Source organism: Lycium barbarum, chromosome 9 (genome assembly GCF_019175385.1).
Source record: "Lycium barbarum isolate Lr01 chromosome 9, ASM1917538v2, whole genome shotgun sequence".
Classification (NCBI taxonomy): Eukaryota; Viridiplantae; Streptophyta; class Magnoliopsida; order Solanales; family Solanaceae; genus Lycium; species Lycium barbarum.
Window position 1 is genome coordinate 84,853,988 of NC_083345.1, and position 16,543 is coordinate 84,870,530.

Sequence of the window (16,543 nt, forward strand, 5' to 3'; positions counted from 1 at the left end):
AGGCAGTCACTGCGTACGAAGTACTCACGCATACCATTGTTGTTTTTGATGGTATGTTAGGTAACAGACAAGAGCAGGTTCTTAATACTCCGGGCGTTTAGGAAGGACTTGTTGTTGCTGCTGATTTGGTTATCCCACACGTTCATTTGTGGGATACCCAATTTATTTTTTTATTCATTATATTAGCTTTCTGGGCTGCGTCTCGATGAGTCAAACTATTATTCCTTTAGCTTAGAAGCTCCATAGTATACATTCTTGTGGGTAGTTGTTGAGTTATTCATTAACTATCGGGCACGTTATTACGTTTGACTAAGTATTTGATTAATAAAGACTTCCGCTGATTTAATTCATATATTCATGATTTGTTTACATTTATTTTGTAAACCGTTGGAGGCGAATATTGAACCTGGCTAGTTCAAGTATTGTTATTGCATCTTTTACGTCCTTCCAACGTTGTTCATTATGTCGGATGCCGGTCACGTCTAGGGTGGGTTTTGGGGTGTGGAAGCTTTCCTTCCATAGGACAGTAGCCTTCCTTTCCAGCTCTGCAACTTATTTTTCACCTTCTTAATAAGCTCATTATAATATACCTTCTTTCTTCTAGCATGGAAGATTGGACAGCCCAAATACTTCAAAGCAAACTGATCTCTTAAAAAACCAGTGATTTGAGCCACTTGTTGCATAAGATTATCTGCAGCGTTCTGATACACATATAATGCACTTTTATCCTTATTAATAAGTTAGCCTGAAGCAGCTTCATATCCTTGTAAAATCTTTATAATCTTGCCTAGAGACTCCATGTGTGCTGATGCAAAGATGATAGTGTCATCAAAATATGATAAATGGTTCAGATTATGACTCCACTTTGGTACTCCATATCCCTCATAACTAGAATCATCATATAACGTTTTTAAAGCTCTAGATAACACTTCAGCTGTTAGAATGAACAGAGTAGGTGACAAAGGGTCACCTTGATTCACCCCTCTAGTTCACTGGAGGAAACCAGATGATTGACTATTAAACAACACTGAATACCAGTTGTTAGCCACCTGTCTCCATACCATGTCAACAAAATTCACACCAAATCCCATTTTCTGCAGAACCTTGGCTAGAAACTCCCATGACACTCTATCATATGTTGTTACACCCCTCGTGGTCGTAGTGGTAGAACCAATGATTTCCCAGTCGAGTATTCCCTAGGAATAGATACCCGAGCCCTAGTTTGGAGGTAGAAAATGTCTTACCCCGTGTACGAGGGTACCAGCAGATATTCCTGTCAATTTATAGAGTTAGACGCTTAACAAATTAAATCGATGCGAACTGAACTGAATCAGAAAACTCTGCAGGACACCAATCATCGTCGAAGGGTCGTCGACATGTTCGGCAAACCGTCGATGTGCGGCATCGATAGGGTCCCGCAGCCTTGCATCTGCAGGCGCAGGTCGACGGAGCAAGTCAACGAACCGTCAACATGTTGACGGGCTGTCGACCCGCTAGTTGAATCGGACCGTCGACACGTCGATGGGCCGGCTACCCGCTCGTCGAACCGAACTGTTGTAGCCTTTTTGGCTTCCAACTATAAATAGATGATTCACAACCTTATTTCATATTTTACTCCTTTCCAAATCAGAAAACCCCTAATATATTCTCTCGCAATATTTTTCATCATATTAGTGAAGATTTGACAAGACTCGGACCCCATAAACCCGAGATTGCGAAGAAGAAGGTTGCTTCTAGGGTTTCTTCAAAGTTGTGAAGTTTAGTGAGTTGAAGTTGAAGTGATTCTTCGGATTCTTGACCCCCCCCCCCCCCCAAGTTATGTAAATGATTTCTACCCTTATATTTAAGTTAAGTATCAATAGTTTTAGTGATGTTAAGTGAAGAGAAGGTAATTGTGGATGTGTTAAGTTGATAAAGGGCAATGTAGTGATTTAGGGTTATTTTAAGAGATGATTGGAAACGGGTTTACGTATATTTTGATATATATATATATGTTGTCATTGTTGATATGAGTATTGTAGTTGATGTGGGATCGAATGAGAAGTTGGAGAGTTGTAAGCTTACAAAGGGAATTATTGTCTATAGTTCGTTGAGCTTTATACGTATTTGAGGATGGTTAGTAAGCGAAGTAAATAGCCTAATTAAGCCCTATGTTATCTTAATTGTGGACTTGCAAGTTCGAGAGATAGAAGTTGGACGATTAAGGATACTTGCAGGTATGTTAAGGTCATCTTTTCTTCTTTTGGCATGATCCTATGATATGATCCAACAAGCGAGTAAAGCGAGCTTCCATATTACTCTACTCTTAGAAGCATTAGAAGTTCTTCAGTCTTTGATGTTCATGTACCCCATTTATGAGTAATCCTTCTATTCATGGGTTCAGTCTTATGTAGCCAGTTCTGTGCATACAGTTTAGTCATGCATTACATTCATTATATATTTATGGACATTAACCCATGACTAGAAGGTGTTATATACGCGAATATTAGATATATGTAAAGTATGAGGAGAGATATAGGTGTTATATACGCATTACTACTATAATGATGATATTGATTATGGCGACAGAGGAGCCATTATGATATGACGAGATGCCATAGAGGCTTACAAGTGTTATATGCGCACATACATCAGGCGTTATATACGCACATATATCAGGCGTTATGTATGCACACATATAGATGTACGACCATCATTGATAGGTATGAGCATGCATATTATGTACCCACAGAGGCATTATCGGTTACACAAATCTATGCAGATTTTGGCAGATACTAGTTCATACAAGTACATGCAGTCAGTCATTTCGATTTATGAGTTCAGATCTTATCCATGATTCTTATGTAGATATGTTGTTCTTATGCCTTACATACTCAGTACATTATTCGTACTGACTCTCCGTTGCTCGGGGGGCTGCATTACAGGGAGACAGGCGGGTGGTCCGGCTCAGTATGACCTCTAGATCTAATAGTGGTCAGTACGCTCCATTTGATCCGGAGCTACAGTCAGTTTTGTTATGCCCCTTTTGAGATGTGTATGTATATGTGTATAACGGGGCCCAGTCCTATCCTTTCTACAGGTTTTATTCCAGTAGAGGTCATAGACAGTAGTATATAGTAGTCAGATGAAGTAGCCTTGTTGGCTTCTATTCTTTTGTGTACAATATATGTAGCTGCCTTGCTGGCTTGCACTGTTCTTCCGCGTGTCATGTATATATATGCAGATTGTACAGAGTTCTGATATTTCTCTGTTATGAGATCAATTTAAGCCATTTATGGGCTTTTGATGTTCAGTATGTTTCAGATACGTATTTAGGGGTGTTTGGTCGCTAGAGGTCAGACTCCCGTCATGGCTCATCAGTTTGGGTGGTGACAGAAGTGGTATCAGAGCAGCTCCGTCCTAGGGTTATCTACAGACCGTGTCTAGTAGAGTCTTGTTTATGGGCATATTATGCACCACACTTATAAACAAGAGGCTACAGGACATTTAGGATGATGTCATTCTTTCTCTCTTAGATTGTGCGATAGAGCCCTGTTGTTATATCCCGTATTTTGCGTATTCGAATAATTCAAGATAATTGCGGGAAGTTAAGGGAAAGGCCATATTTTTGATCTTGCTTAACACACAAGTCGGTTGTGAAAATTATTGATGCGGAAATATTAAGAAGGGCTAGGGGCAAATTTGGAATTAAGGAAATAATTTTTCATGAATTCCAAATCAAAAAACTAATATAATGGACTTGAGCAAAAGGGGCCAAGTGGGCCGTCCATAGGGTGTGGGCCTTGGCCCACATGGAATTAAAATAAATAGCCCCAAAAGATGACTTATTACTCATATTACTCATCTTTTTCACCTTAGAAGATTGGAGAAACTTGGAGAAAAATGGAGAAGGCCACTCGGCCATGGAGCAAAAAAAAAATGAACTCTTGGAAATCTTGATCAAAAAAATATTTTCTTCTAGCTTTTCTACCAATTGGAAGGTCCTTATTAACATGGAGGAGTTGTTGAAGCAAGTAAACCACTATTTGTTGTAAGACCATGATTCTAGCCAAGTGGGAAATTAAGTGGAAAAGGTAAGGTTTACTCCTCTTTTATATGTTATGGATGGTTTGTATGTGTTGTAGAGTGTAGAAATGAATGAAATTCATGAAAATATGAGTGTTGGGTTGAAGCCGTGTGGATGGTTGTTTTGTGTAGAAGTGATGAATTAATTTTACTTAGTATTTTAGTGGTTGTTGTTGTAGATTCTATGGTGCAAATGAAGGTTTAATGCTTCAAATTGGTATTGAAATTGTTTGTGGTTTGTTGGAGAAGTTAATGTGATTTGAATGTAGTTTCTTGTATTTATGGAGAATAATGTTGCTAGCATGTGAATTGTTGATGTAGTTTATGAATTTGGAAGGAAAGAAAATATATTGTCATTGTTCTTGTTGAATTTGGAAGGTTTCGGGTGAAGTGGTATGTTGGTTGCATTGTTTGAAGTGTTCTTGAATCATGTTAGAATGATTTCGGATTAATACTTGAATGTGAAATCATCGATGTTAGCTTGACTAGGTGTGGTTGAATTGAATATAAGAGAAATGTCGTCGAATTGTGTAGAAAGGATTGCGAGTGATAGAATGCATTTGAAAAAATTGTTGAAGTTGGAGATATGATTGTTGGTATTTTTGTTGATAATTTGGCCGAGTTGAATTCTCGGATTTGTTGTTGATAAATTGGCCGAGTTAGATTCTCGGGGATGGTGTATTTACAGGGGAAATGCTGCCGAAATTTCGGCAGAATATAAATGAATTCATTTGAAGGACTAAGACAAGCATATGTCGATGAGTCTAATGATTATGCTAATTCTCTTGAATGTAGACTAGCAAGTTTGGATGAATGAGCGTAGTTAATTGGACGTGGGACAGGTATGTAAAGCTCACTTTTTCTCTCTCTTGGCATGTCCTAGAGCTAAGTAAGCTGTGATACTTATCTCGGGGTAACTCTATTCTTGATTCCGAGCTTGTTAATGCTTCTTATTCACTTCTTGATGTGAGTGTACTTAGTATAGCCGAGCTTATTGTATGATTGAATAACAAGAAAAGTTTAAAGAGTTCTGTAAGTGGTAATGTCCCTAACTTTCGTAGACAGTCTCGGATTGCTTGAAAATGGTCATAGAGGTTTCTATAATGAATAACGATACTTGAAAGGTACTTGGTATGATTGTTGCTCTAATTTTCCAAAAAAAAAACTGCTTCTGAAATGTTCGTCTGTACTTCAAACGCTCATAACTTTCTTATACTAAGTCGGATTGACCCGAAACGTGTTTACGATCTGTGACAAGTACGAAGCGTAACGATACCCATAATGAATCCATTCCTAGATGTAGGATATCCTGAGTTCTTTGACCTCTTGAGCCCGAAGGGGCATTCTCAAGTTGTGCGATTCCATAATGATGTCTAAATCCCGAAGGGGACATTCATAAGGTCTTTCTTTTACCTATGCATTTTACATTTAAATTTGTGAGTCTCGAAGGAGACAAATGAAATGGTTTGATTTCATATATGACGTTCATAATAGTTTTTTTTCTATATGATTTCATGACGCGACTGAGCGTGCTGTATAACGTATGGCCTCGGCTTAAGTCTGAGTGTGCTATGGCCTCAGCCTATGCCTGAGTGAGCTATGGCCTCAGCTGATCACTGAGTGTGCTATGGCCTCAGCTTATGCCTGAGTGTGCGATGGCCTCAGCTTATGTCTGAGCGTGCTATATAACATATGGCCTCAGTTTATGTTATGCCAATTGAGTTCTGCATATGATTTTACTAATGATTTCGAGAAAACTAGTTTTATACTAAAGGAAATATAAAGTTTGATTTTCAAAACCACTCCGAAGGGGGTGCGAGATTTTACTAATTAGATTTTCAAAACCCCTCCGAAGGGGGTGCGAGATTTTGCTAATTAGATTTTCAAAAAAAAATCACTCTGAAGGGGGTGCGAGGTTTTACTACTTCATTTCATTTACGACTTATGTTTACTTTCCATATCATCGTTATTATTATGCCCGAATGAGCATCAGAACCGGCATGCCCGAAGGGGCCATTATTATTATTATATGCCGGAAGCGGCTGCCCGAAGGGGCCATCATTATTATTGAGCCGGAAGCGGCTGCCCGAAGGGGCCATCATTATTATTGAGCCGGAAGCGGCTGCCCGAATGGGCCATCATTATTATTGAGCCGGAAGCGGCTGCCTGAAGGGGCCATCATTATTATTGAGCCGGAAGCGGCTGCCCGAAGGGGCCATCATTATTATTGAGCCGGAAGCGGCCGTCCGAAGGGACTATTGTGATATTATATTTATACTGTGGGTTCTAGAATTTGTGTATGCTGTGTTTATATTGTGTATGCTAGAAATTGTGCAAAGTACTATATGGCATGGTTCAAAATGTTGTTCCAGGTACTCTCGGGTTGCTTCTAAACTTGTTTACTGTTATGCCTCTCCTTGTTTATGATTCAGTAATGCTTTACATATTCCGTACTGACCCCCTTTCTTCGGGGGTTGCGTTTCATGTCGCGCAGGTGCATACAGATGAGTAGAGGATATTGCCAGAAGATGTTCCAGTTGAATTGGTGAGCTCCATTTCCTCCCGGGGTGTCGCCGAGTCAGAGTACTTACGCTATGGTATTTCGTCTATATTAGAGACTTTGCAGACAGAGTCCTGTGGTACGTTTGTCGAGATGTCGACAGAGTAATGTCAGCTGAACCGTTTGTGTATGTTAAAAGAGCATGTATTTTAGATGATTTCAATTGGGTTAAAGTACTTATTTGATTGAAAGTTTTCATAATCTGTATAAAGATAATGACCTCTATTCGGAACAGTTTCATGTTTTTAAATGTTTTTGAAATGACAGGTTTTGGTAAAGCGAACGTTTAAGGGTTCGCTCGACTCTGATGAGAGTCGGGTGCCCGTCATGCCCTATCAAGATGAGGGTGTGACACATGTGTTAATCGTTCGCTTCTGATGAATTGTTCTAATTCCAGCGATGCCCCGCAAGAAAACTACAGCTACCCAGAAAGGCAAGAGAGCTACAGGTGAAGCCACTAGTCGTGCTCGACATGCCATAAGGGCCCAGGATGAGATTCAGAGTGAGTGGTCGTCTGAGACATCGCATACCCCGCCTCCAGCACCAGCCCTAGTTCCTTAGCCGGATGCAGAAGGCTAGGATGTACGGGATGTCGTATGGTTGTTGACCAGATTAGTAGCTGCCCAGGGTCAGCGGCAGGGAGTCGGTGTTGACCAGGTAGACACGGCTAGTAGTTCGAGGGTTAAGACCTTCTTTGGGTTAGGTCCTCCTAATTTTTCTGTGGTAAAGAAAAATATGGACCCCCAGGATTTCATTGATGATATGCAAAGGACCTTGAGGGTTATGCAAGCGGATGAGGTTGAGTCAGTGGAGTTGGCTTCATATAGACTCCGGGATATTTCGATATAGTGGTATCCGGCATGGGAGTTATCTAGGGGGGAAAATGCCCCTCCAGCCGTGTGGCAAGAGTTCTCGGATGCTTTTCTTCGCTATTATTTACCTCCAGAGGTCCGACGGGCCCGAGCAGATAGGTTCCTACGTATTGAGCAGGGCAGTATGAATATGCGAGAGTATTGTGTACATTTTGATTCCTTGGCTAGATATGCCCCAGCCATGGTGGCTGAGATGGAGGATAGAGTTCATCATTTTGTGGCCGGTCTAGGGCCACACTTGATAGATGAGTGCACGACTGTTGTACTACAGCCAGGCATGGACATCTCCCATATACGGGCGTATGCACAGAATTTGGAGGATCGTATATATCAGCGGAGGAAAGAACGTGAGCATGACCGGAGCTGTGGTAAGAGGGCTAGATCTTTTGAGGTGGTTAGTGAGTTCAGGGGAGGACAGAGACAGCAGCATCCCAGGTATTCTTATCAGCCGGCAGGGAGTGCACCTCCACGATTTCCAGGTCCGAGGTTTGATCGGTCTTCTTATTTTCGAGCGGGCCAGAGTTCTAGAGCGTCAGGCTCTCAGTACCGACCAGAGTCAGGCCATATGAGGCCTCCCTTGCCACGATGTACCCAGGGTGGCAAGTTACATGCATGTTAGTGTCAACTGGGTTCAGATGTTTGCTATGCTTATGGACAGCCAGGCCACAGGATGAGGGAGTGCCCAATGGGGGTTGGTTCAGGTATGGTTCAGCCTACAGGGTCTGCGGCTAGCTCATCTTCTGTAGTGCGCCCTTCAGGGCAAGTTTTTCAGACGCCAGCAGGGCGAGGTAGGGGGAGGAGTAGAGCATCTAGCTCGAGCGGTCCTCAGCACCGCTTGTATGCATTGGCTGGTAGACAGGACCGCGAGACGTCTCCTGATGTTGTTACAGGTATATTATCAGTTTCCTCCCATGATGTTTAAGCACTGATTGATCCAGGTTCCACTTTATCATATGTTACGCCATTTGTTGCCGACAAGTTTGGGATAGAGCCCGAGTTGATTAAACCTTTTGAGGTGTCTACGTCAGTTGGTGATCCGGTTATAGCTAGGCGGGTATACCGAGACTGTGTTGTTATAGTTTGTGACCGCCATAACGTATCACATATAATTAAGTTAGATATGATTGACTTTGATGTTATTATGGGCATGGACTAGTTGGCTTCTTGTTATGCTAATGTTGATTGTAGAGCAAAGATGGATCGATTCCAATTTCCAGGCAAGCCAGTCCTAGAGTGGAAGGGCAATGTGGCTTCGCGTAGGGGTAGGTTTATTTCCTATCTTAAGGCAGAAAGAATGATCCAGAAAAGGTATATTTTTCACCTAGTTCGAGTTCAAGATATACAAGCTGAGTTGCCGACTCTTCATTCTGTTCCTGTGGTTAATGAGTTCCCAGAAGTATTTCCAGACGAGCTTCCAGGCATTCCCCCAGAGAGGGAGATTGATTTTACTATTGACCTATTGCTAGACACTCGGCCAATATCTATTCCTCCTTATAGGATGGCACCTGCGGAGTTGAAAGAATTGAAAGAGCAGTTGAAAGATTTGCCCGAGAAGGTCTTTATCAGGCCTAGTACATCACCGTGGGGAGCGCCGGTGTTATTTATGAGAAAGAAGGATGGCTCTTTGCGAATGTGTATTGATTATAGGCAATTGAATAGAGTGACCGTAAAGAATAAGTATCCGCTCCCGAGGATCGATGACTCATTCGATCAGTTGCAAGGCATTAAATATTTCTCGAAGATAGACTTGAGATCAGGATATCATCAGGTCAGGGTCAAGGAAGAGGACATCCCACAGACGGTATTCCAGACTAAGTATGGCCACTATGATTTTCGTGTTATGTCGTTCGGGCTGACTAACGTCCCAGCCGTATTCATGGATTTGGTGAATCGCGTATTCAGTCCCTTTTTAGATTTGTTCGTGATTGTGTTCATAGATGATATTCTAATTTATTCGCCGTCAGAGGCCGATAATGCAGAACATCTGCAGACAGTGCTTGGAATTCATTGAGGTAAAGAGTGGTATGCCATGTTTTCTAAGTGTGAGTTCTGGTTGAACTCTGTGGCTTTTTTAGGTGACATTATTTCAGAGGAAGGTGTTAGAGTGGATGCCCAGAAGATTGAGGCTGTGAAGAATTGGCCAAGGCCCACGACACCAACGAAGATACGTAGTTTTTTGGGCTTGGCAGGTTATTATAGAAGGTTTGTAGAAGGATTTTCCTCTCTTTCAGCCCATTGACCAAATTGACTCAGAAATCAACTAAGTTCTAATGGACAGAGGCTTGTGAGCAGAGTTTTCAGATGCTGAAGGATAAGTTAACTTCAGCACCAGTTTTGACTCTTCCAGAAGGAGCAGATGGCTATGTGGTATATTGTGATACTTCATGTGTTAGATTTGGCTGTGTGTTAATGCAGCACGGTAAAGTTGTCGCTTATGCTTCTAGACAGTTGAAGAAGCACGAGAAGAATTATCCAACCCATGACCTTGAGTTAGCGGCAGTGATTCATGCCTTGAAGATATAGAGGCACTACTTATACGGTGTCCATGTTCATATCTATACTGATCATAAGAGTCTCCAGTACATCTTTAAGCAGAAGGACTTGAACTTGCGTCAGAGGCGATGGTTGGAGAGGTTAAAATACTATGATGTGGATATCCTGTACCATCCCGGGTAGGCTAATGTGGTAGCCGATGCCCTTAGTCGTAAATCTATGGGTAGCTTGTCGCACGTGTCGCCAGAGAGAAGAGAAATGGTCTGTGAGGTTCATCGATTAGCTAGCCTCGGAGTTCGATTGATAGACTCATGTGATGCAGGAGTTACTATTCAAGACATCGCGATATCGTGCTTGGTAGTAGAGATAAAGAAGTGTCAGTATAAGGATCCTATTTTAGTTCATTACCGAGATAGAACACCTCAGAAAGAAAAGACACCATTTGTGATCACAGGTGATGGAGTACTCGGGTATCGAGACAGATTATGTGTCCCTAATGTTACAGGGCTCCGTCAGCAGGTTATGGAAGAGGCACATTACTCCCGCTATTCTATTCGTCGAGGCTCACCGAAGATGTACCATGATCTCAAGGAAGTATATTGGTGGAATGGTATGAAGAGAGATATAGTAGAATTTATCGCTCAGTGTCCAAATTGTCAACAGGTCAAAATAGAGCATCAGAAGCCTGGAGGTCTATTACAGGCTATAGAGATTTCGACATGGAAGTGGGAGGTAATTAATATGGACTTTATTACAGAGTTTCCCCATACTCAGTAAAAGTGTGATTCGATATGGGTCATAGTTGATAGACTCACAAAGTCAGCTCACTTTCTGCTTGTTAGAACTACTTGTGCAGCTAAGGATTATGCAAGGCTTTATCTTAAGGAGATTGTACGACTTCATGGCGTTCCTACAACTATTATTTCTGATAGGGGAGCACAGTTCACAGCCAAATTATGAAAGTCTTTTCAGCAAGGATTGGGGACTCAGGTGAGTCTCAGTACTGCATTTCACCCCCAGACAGATGGACAAGCAAAGCATACTATACAGACCCTTGAGGATATGGTTAGAGCTTGTGTACTTGACTTTCAAGGTAGTTGGGATGATCATTTTCCTCTTATCGAGTTTGCATATAACAACAGTTACCATTCCAGTATTCATATGGCTCCTTATGAGGCCTTATATAGGCAGAGATGTAGATCACCCATTGGGTGGTTCGATGTCGGGAAAAATCAGTTAGTAGGCCCAGACTTAATTCAGAAAGCAGTTGATAGGGTAAAAGTGATTAGAGAGAGGTTTCTAACAGCTCAGAGTCGATAGAAATCCTATGCGGATAATCGGCGACGTAAGCTAGAGTTTGAGATAGACGACTGGGTGTTCCTGAAAGTTTCGCCTATGAAGGGAGTGATGAGGTTTGGCGAGAAGAGTAAGTTGAGCCCTCGATATATCGGGCCATATAAGATTATTCGTATAGTGGGTACAGTGGCATATGAGCTAGGATTTCCTTCGGAGTTAGAGTCGGTTTACCCAGTATTGCATGTATCAATGCTTCGTAAGTGTATCGGAGATCCTTCGAGAGTGGTACCAGTGAATGACATTCGGGTGACCGAGCAGTTATCATACAAAGAAGTTCCAGTGGCTATATTGGACAGACAGGTCCGTCGGTTGCGGACCAAGGATGTAGATTCAATTAAAGTCTTGTGGAGGAATAAGAATGTTGAGGAAGTGACTTGGGAAGCGAAAGAGGCAATGAAGACTGAGTACCCGCATTTGTTCCCAGTAGTACAGGAGGTTCGGTCTGAGGCATCATCACCCCCAGGTATTATTTCATTTCAGTTATCGCGATTGGTTGTGTGAGGCCATGGTATTGTGTGTTATAGTATGTGGCCCTGTGTGACATTATTTTGGGTTGCTGCGTGCAGGATGGATTGGTATACGTACAGGGGAAACTCTACCGAAATTTTTATAACACAGGAATGTTCGAACGTTCAAGGACGAATATTCCCTAGGGGGGGGAGGGGGGAGAACGTTACACCCCTCGTGGTCGTAGTGGTAGAACCATGATTTCCTAGTCGGTTATGCCCTTGGAATAGAGACCCGAGCTCGAATTTGGAGTTTCAAAATGTCTTACCCCGTGTACGAGGGTACCAACAGATATTCCTGGCAATTTATAGAGTTAGAAGTTGAACGAATTGAATAGATGCAATCTGAACTGAATCAGAAAAATCTGCAAGACACAAGTCATCGTCGACGGGCCGTCTACATGTTCGGCAGACCGTCGACGTGTAGCGTCAATAGGGTCCCGCAGCCTTGCACCTGCAGGCGCAGTAGACGGAGCAAGTCGACGGGTTGTCGACCCGCTCATCGAACCGGACCGCTGTAGCCTTTTTGGCTTCCAAGTATAAATAGGTGGTTTACGACTTTATTTCATATTTTACTTCTTTCAAAATCAGAAAAACCCTAATATATTCTCTCCCAATATTTTCCATCATATTAGTGAAGATTTGACAAGACTCGGACCCCGTAAACCCGAGATTGTGAAGAAAAAGGTTGCTTCTAGGGTTTCTTCAAAGTTGTGAAGTTTAAGGAGTTGAAGTTGAAGTGATTCTTGGGATTCTTGACCCCCCTCCCCAAGGTATGTAAATGTTTTCTACCCTTATATTTAAGTTAAGTATTAACAGTTTTACTGATGTTAAGTGAAGAGAAGGTAATTGTGGATGTGTTAAGTTGATGAAGGGCAATGTAGTGATATAGAGTTATTTTAAGAGATGATTGGAAACGGGTTTACGTATATTTTGATATATATATATATATATATATATATATATATATATATATATATATATATATATATATATATATATATATATATGTGTGTGTGTGTGTGTGTTGTCATTGTTGATATGAGTATTGTAGTTGATGTGGGATCGAATGAGAAGTTGGAGAGTTGTAAGCTTGCAAAGGGAATTATTATCTATAGTTCGTTGAGATTTATACTTATTTGAGGTTTGTTAGTAAGCGAAGTAAATAGCCTAATTAAGCCATATGTTATCTTAATTGTAGACTTGCAAGTTTGAGAGGTAGAAATTGGACGATTGAGTATACTTCCAGGTATGATAAGGTCATTCTTTTCTTCATTTGGCATGATTCTATGATATGATCCAACAAGCGGGTAAGCGAGCTTCCATATTACTCTACTCTTAGAAGCATTAGATGTACTTCAGTCTTCGATGTTCATGTACCCAATTATGAGTAATCCTTCTATTCATGGGTTCAGTATTATGTAGCCAGTTCTGTGCATACAGTTTAGTCATGCTTTACATTCATTATATATTTATGTACATTGACCCGTGACTAGAAGGCATTATATACGTGAATATTAGATATATGTAAAGTATGAGGAGAGATATAGGCATTATATATGCATTACTACTATGATGATATTGATTGTGGCCACAGAGGAGCCAATATGATATGACGAGATACCATAGAGGCTTACAGGCGTTATATACGCACATACATCAGGCGTTATATAAGCATACTTATCAGGCGTTATATACGCACACATATAGATGTACGACCATCATTGATAGGTATGAGCATGCATATTATGTGCCCACAGAGGCATTTTCAGTTACGCAGATTTTGACATATACTAGTTCATACAAGTACATGCAGTCAGTCATTTCAGTTTATGAGTTCAGATCTTATCCATGATTCTTATGTACATATGTTGTTCTTATGCCTACATACTCGGTACATTATCCGTACTGACTCCCCGTTGCTTGGGGGGCTGCGTTCATGCCCGCAGGTACAGGGAGACAGACGAGTGGTCCAGCTCAGTAGGACCTCTAGATCTAGCAGTGGTCAGTGCGCTCCATTCGATCCGGGGCTACAGTCTGTTTTAGTATGCCCCCTTTGAGATGTGTCTGTATATGGGTATGACGGGGCCCTGTCCCATCCTTTCTATAGCTTTTATTCCAGTAGAGGTCTGCAGACAGTTGTATGTAGTAGTCAGATGATGTAGCCTTGTCGGCTTCTATTCTTTTGTGTACAGTATATGTAGCAGCCTAGCTGGCTTGCACTGTTCTTCTGCGTTCATGTATATATATGTAGATTGTACAGAGTTATGATGTTTCTCTCTTATGAGATCAGCTTAAGCCATTTATGGGCTTTTGATGTTCAGTATGTTTCAGATACGTGTTTAGGGGTGTTTGGTCGCTATAGGTCAGACTCCCGTCATGGCTCATCGGTTTGGGTCGTGACATATGCTTTGGACATATCCAACATTATCACAACATTAGTTGGCTTCCCTTTTTTTCTGATGTCTGTCACCATTTCCTGAGTTAGTAACACATTCTCTATTATACTCCTCCCTTTCACAAAACTAGATTGGTTGATGGATATTAATTGTGGCAACACATCTTCTAGTCTATCATGAATGATCCTTGACATAACTTTTTTAATGAAATTACTTAGACTTATAGGCCTTAAGTTTGAATAAGTATTCACCATCTCCTTCTTGGGAAGTAAAACAAGATTAGTTTCTGTGATGGACTTAGGAAGAGTCTGCCCCTCAAAGAAAGATATGACCATCTTGAATACATTTGTGCCAAAAATATTCAAGCATGCCTTATAAAAGATCTCAGAAAATCCATCAGGTCCACTAGCACTATCACCATTTAGATTGAATACAACCTTCTTTACCTCCTCTAAAGTAGGCATTCTGCATAACACACTGTTTCGTTCTTGATTAATCAACTGTGGGATAAAGGATAACATATCATCACTAGAGGAAACCTCTTCTTGAGTGAACTGTTTCTGATAGAATTCCACTGCTTCATTAGCCATCATTAATTCCTCCTCTAACCATACCTCATCTACATTTTGTATTCTTTTGATTTGTAGCTTTTTTCTTCTTCCTTTAAAAAGATTGTGGAAGAACCTTGTATTTCTATTGCCCTCACTGAACCAATCTAGATTAGCCTTTTGACACCAAAACTCCTCTTCATAGTCCAAGTATTTCTTATGTTCAGCCTGAGCTTTCTGCAAAATACCTCTATTGACTGCAGTAAGATGTTCTTCAAATAAATCTTCCTTCCATCTTGAAATTTCCTCTCTGATAATAAGTTGTTTAAAGATGTCCCCATGCACTTCTCTACTTTATTTAGATAACACACCTTTAAGCTCCTTCAGTTTTTCCTTAAAGCTAATGAAAGGATCAACTTCATACCAGATAGGGCAATTATTTCTCACTATATCTATAAAACTGTCATGTTCTACCTGAAACTTCAGATATTTGAATGGCTTAAAAGGATTAACCTCAGCCTCTCCAAAGGAACATAGTATTGGAGCATGATCAAAACCTGTTCTTGTTAGATGTTCCACTTCCATGTTACTCAGCCATTCTTGCATATTGTTGTTCACCAGCACACTATCCAGCCTTTCAAAAATTCATTCATCATTAGCTATACCATTCCACCTTGTGAAAGGACTACCTTTAAAGTTCACCTCCTCCAACTCACAAGAATTAACACAAAATATAAAGTCTTCTATATCCTGTGAGTTAACTGGAAGTCCACCTATTTTCTCCCCTTCATTCATCACTACATTGAAATCCCTACCTATAAACCATGGCACTGTTATATTTGTTGATAACTGATATATACTATCCCATAGCTCTAATCTCTTTATAGCATTACATTCAGCATACACCAGTGTTGAGATGAGTTGTTGATTAAACTCATGAAGATACAAATGCAGTGTTATCTATTGGTTGTTATCTTATAACACTTCCACATCAATATTATTAGCAACAAAGAACCAGATTTTCCTTGAACAATTTGCACCAGCTGTGTACATACCTAGCTTCCTTTTATAACTCTACACTAGTCTAGCCTGTTGAAAAGGTTCTAACAAGGCTATCAAGAAGTTTTTTTCATGTTTTTGTAACATTTGGAGCCTATGAAAGGCTTTCTGTGTTCTGACTGATAAGATATTCCATATAAATGAATTAATTATCATTTATTAGCTTTCATTGTCATAGCTCTCTTTTGTAACACCTTAGTAGGTTGTTGCTTCTCTAGTCCTTTCTTTCCATTCTTCTTTTGGTCCTTGAGACTAGACTTTGGTGATACATCAGCCTGCACATATGCATTTTCAATATTCTGCAAAATATTATCTTCTTTGTCCTCTACCAAATGTTGTTCATCAAGATCATCTCCTGGTAAATCTTCTTCCTCCTCTTTATCAATAATCTTAGTATTATGAGAGATTAGATCATGCAACACCTTGTTAGGAGAATTATGTTTGGGATACACTACTGCTAAATGCCTGACCTCATCTCTGACCACCAAAGAAGCTCCTATATTATCAGAAGGACTTGGATTCCTCATCATTCACATTCTTCAACACTATTTTATTCCCAACCTCCGTTTCAGGAGGAAAAGAACTAATGCCTTTCTCATCAACTGATACCTTGAGCCTATCCCCTTTCACCCGACTATCAGAACTAGCCTTCATCTGTTGCAACTCAATGGAATTAACTGAACCA

General features: G+C 40.7%; 1 protein-coding gene across 1 annotated transcript; it reads right to left on the reverse strand.

Annotated features, from left to right (window-relative positions):
• Nucleotides 1-740: 740 nt before the first annotated feature.
• On the reverse strand, nt 741-15,384 carry LOC132612009 (uncharacterized). The gene is made up of 4 exons (XM_060326360.1): nt 15,171-15,384; nt 14,503-15,056; nt 994-1,049; nt 741-888 (listed from the first exon to the last, which is right to left on the reverse strand). Exons 1-4 carry the CDS (start codon nt 15,382-15,384, stop codon nt 741-743), a joined length of 972 nt encoding a protein of 323 aa, XP_060182343.1.
• Nucleotides 15,385-16,543: the final 1,159 nt, after the last annotated feature.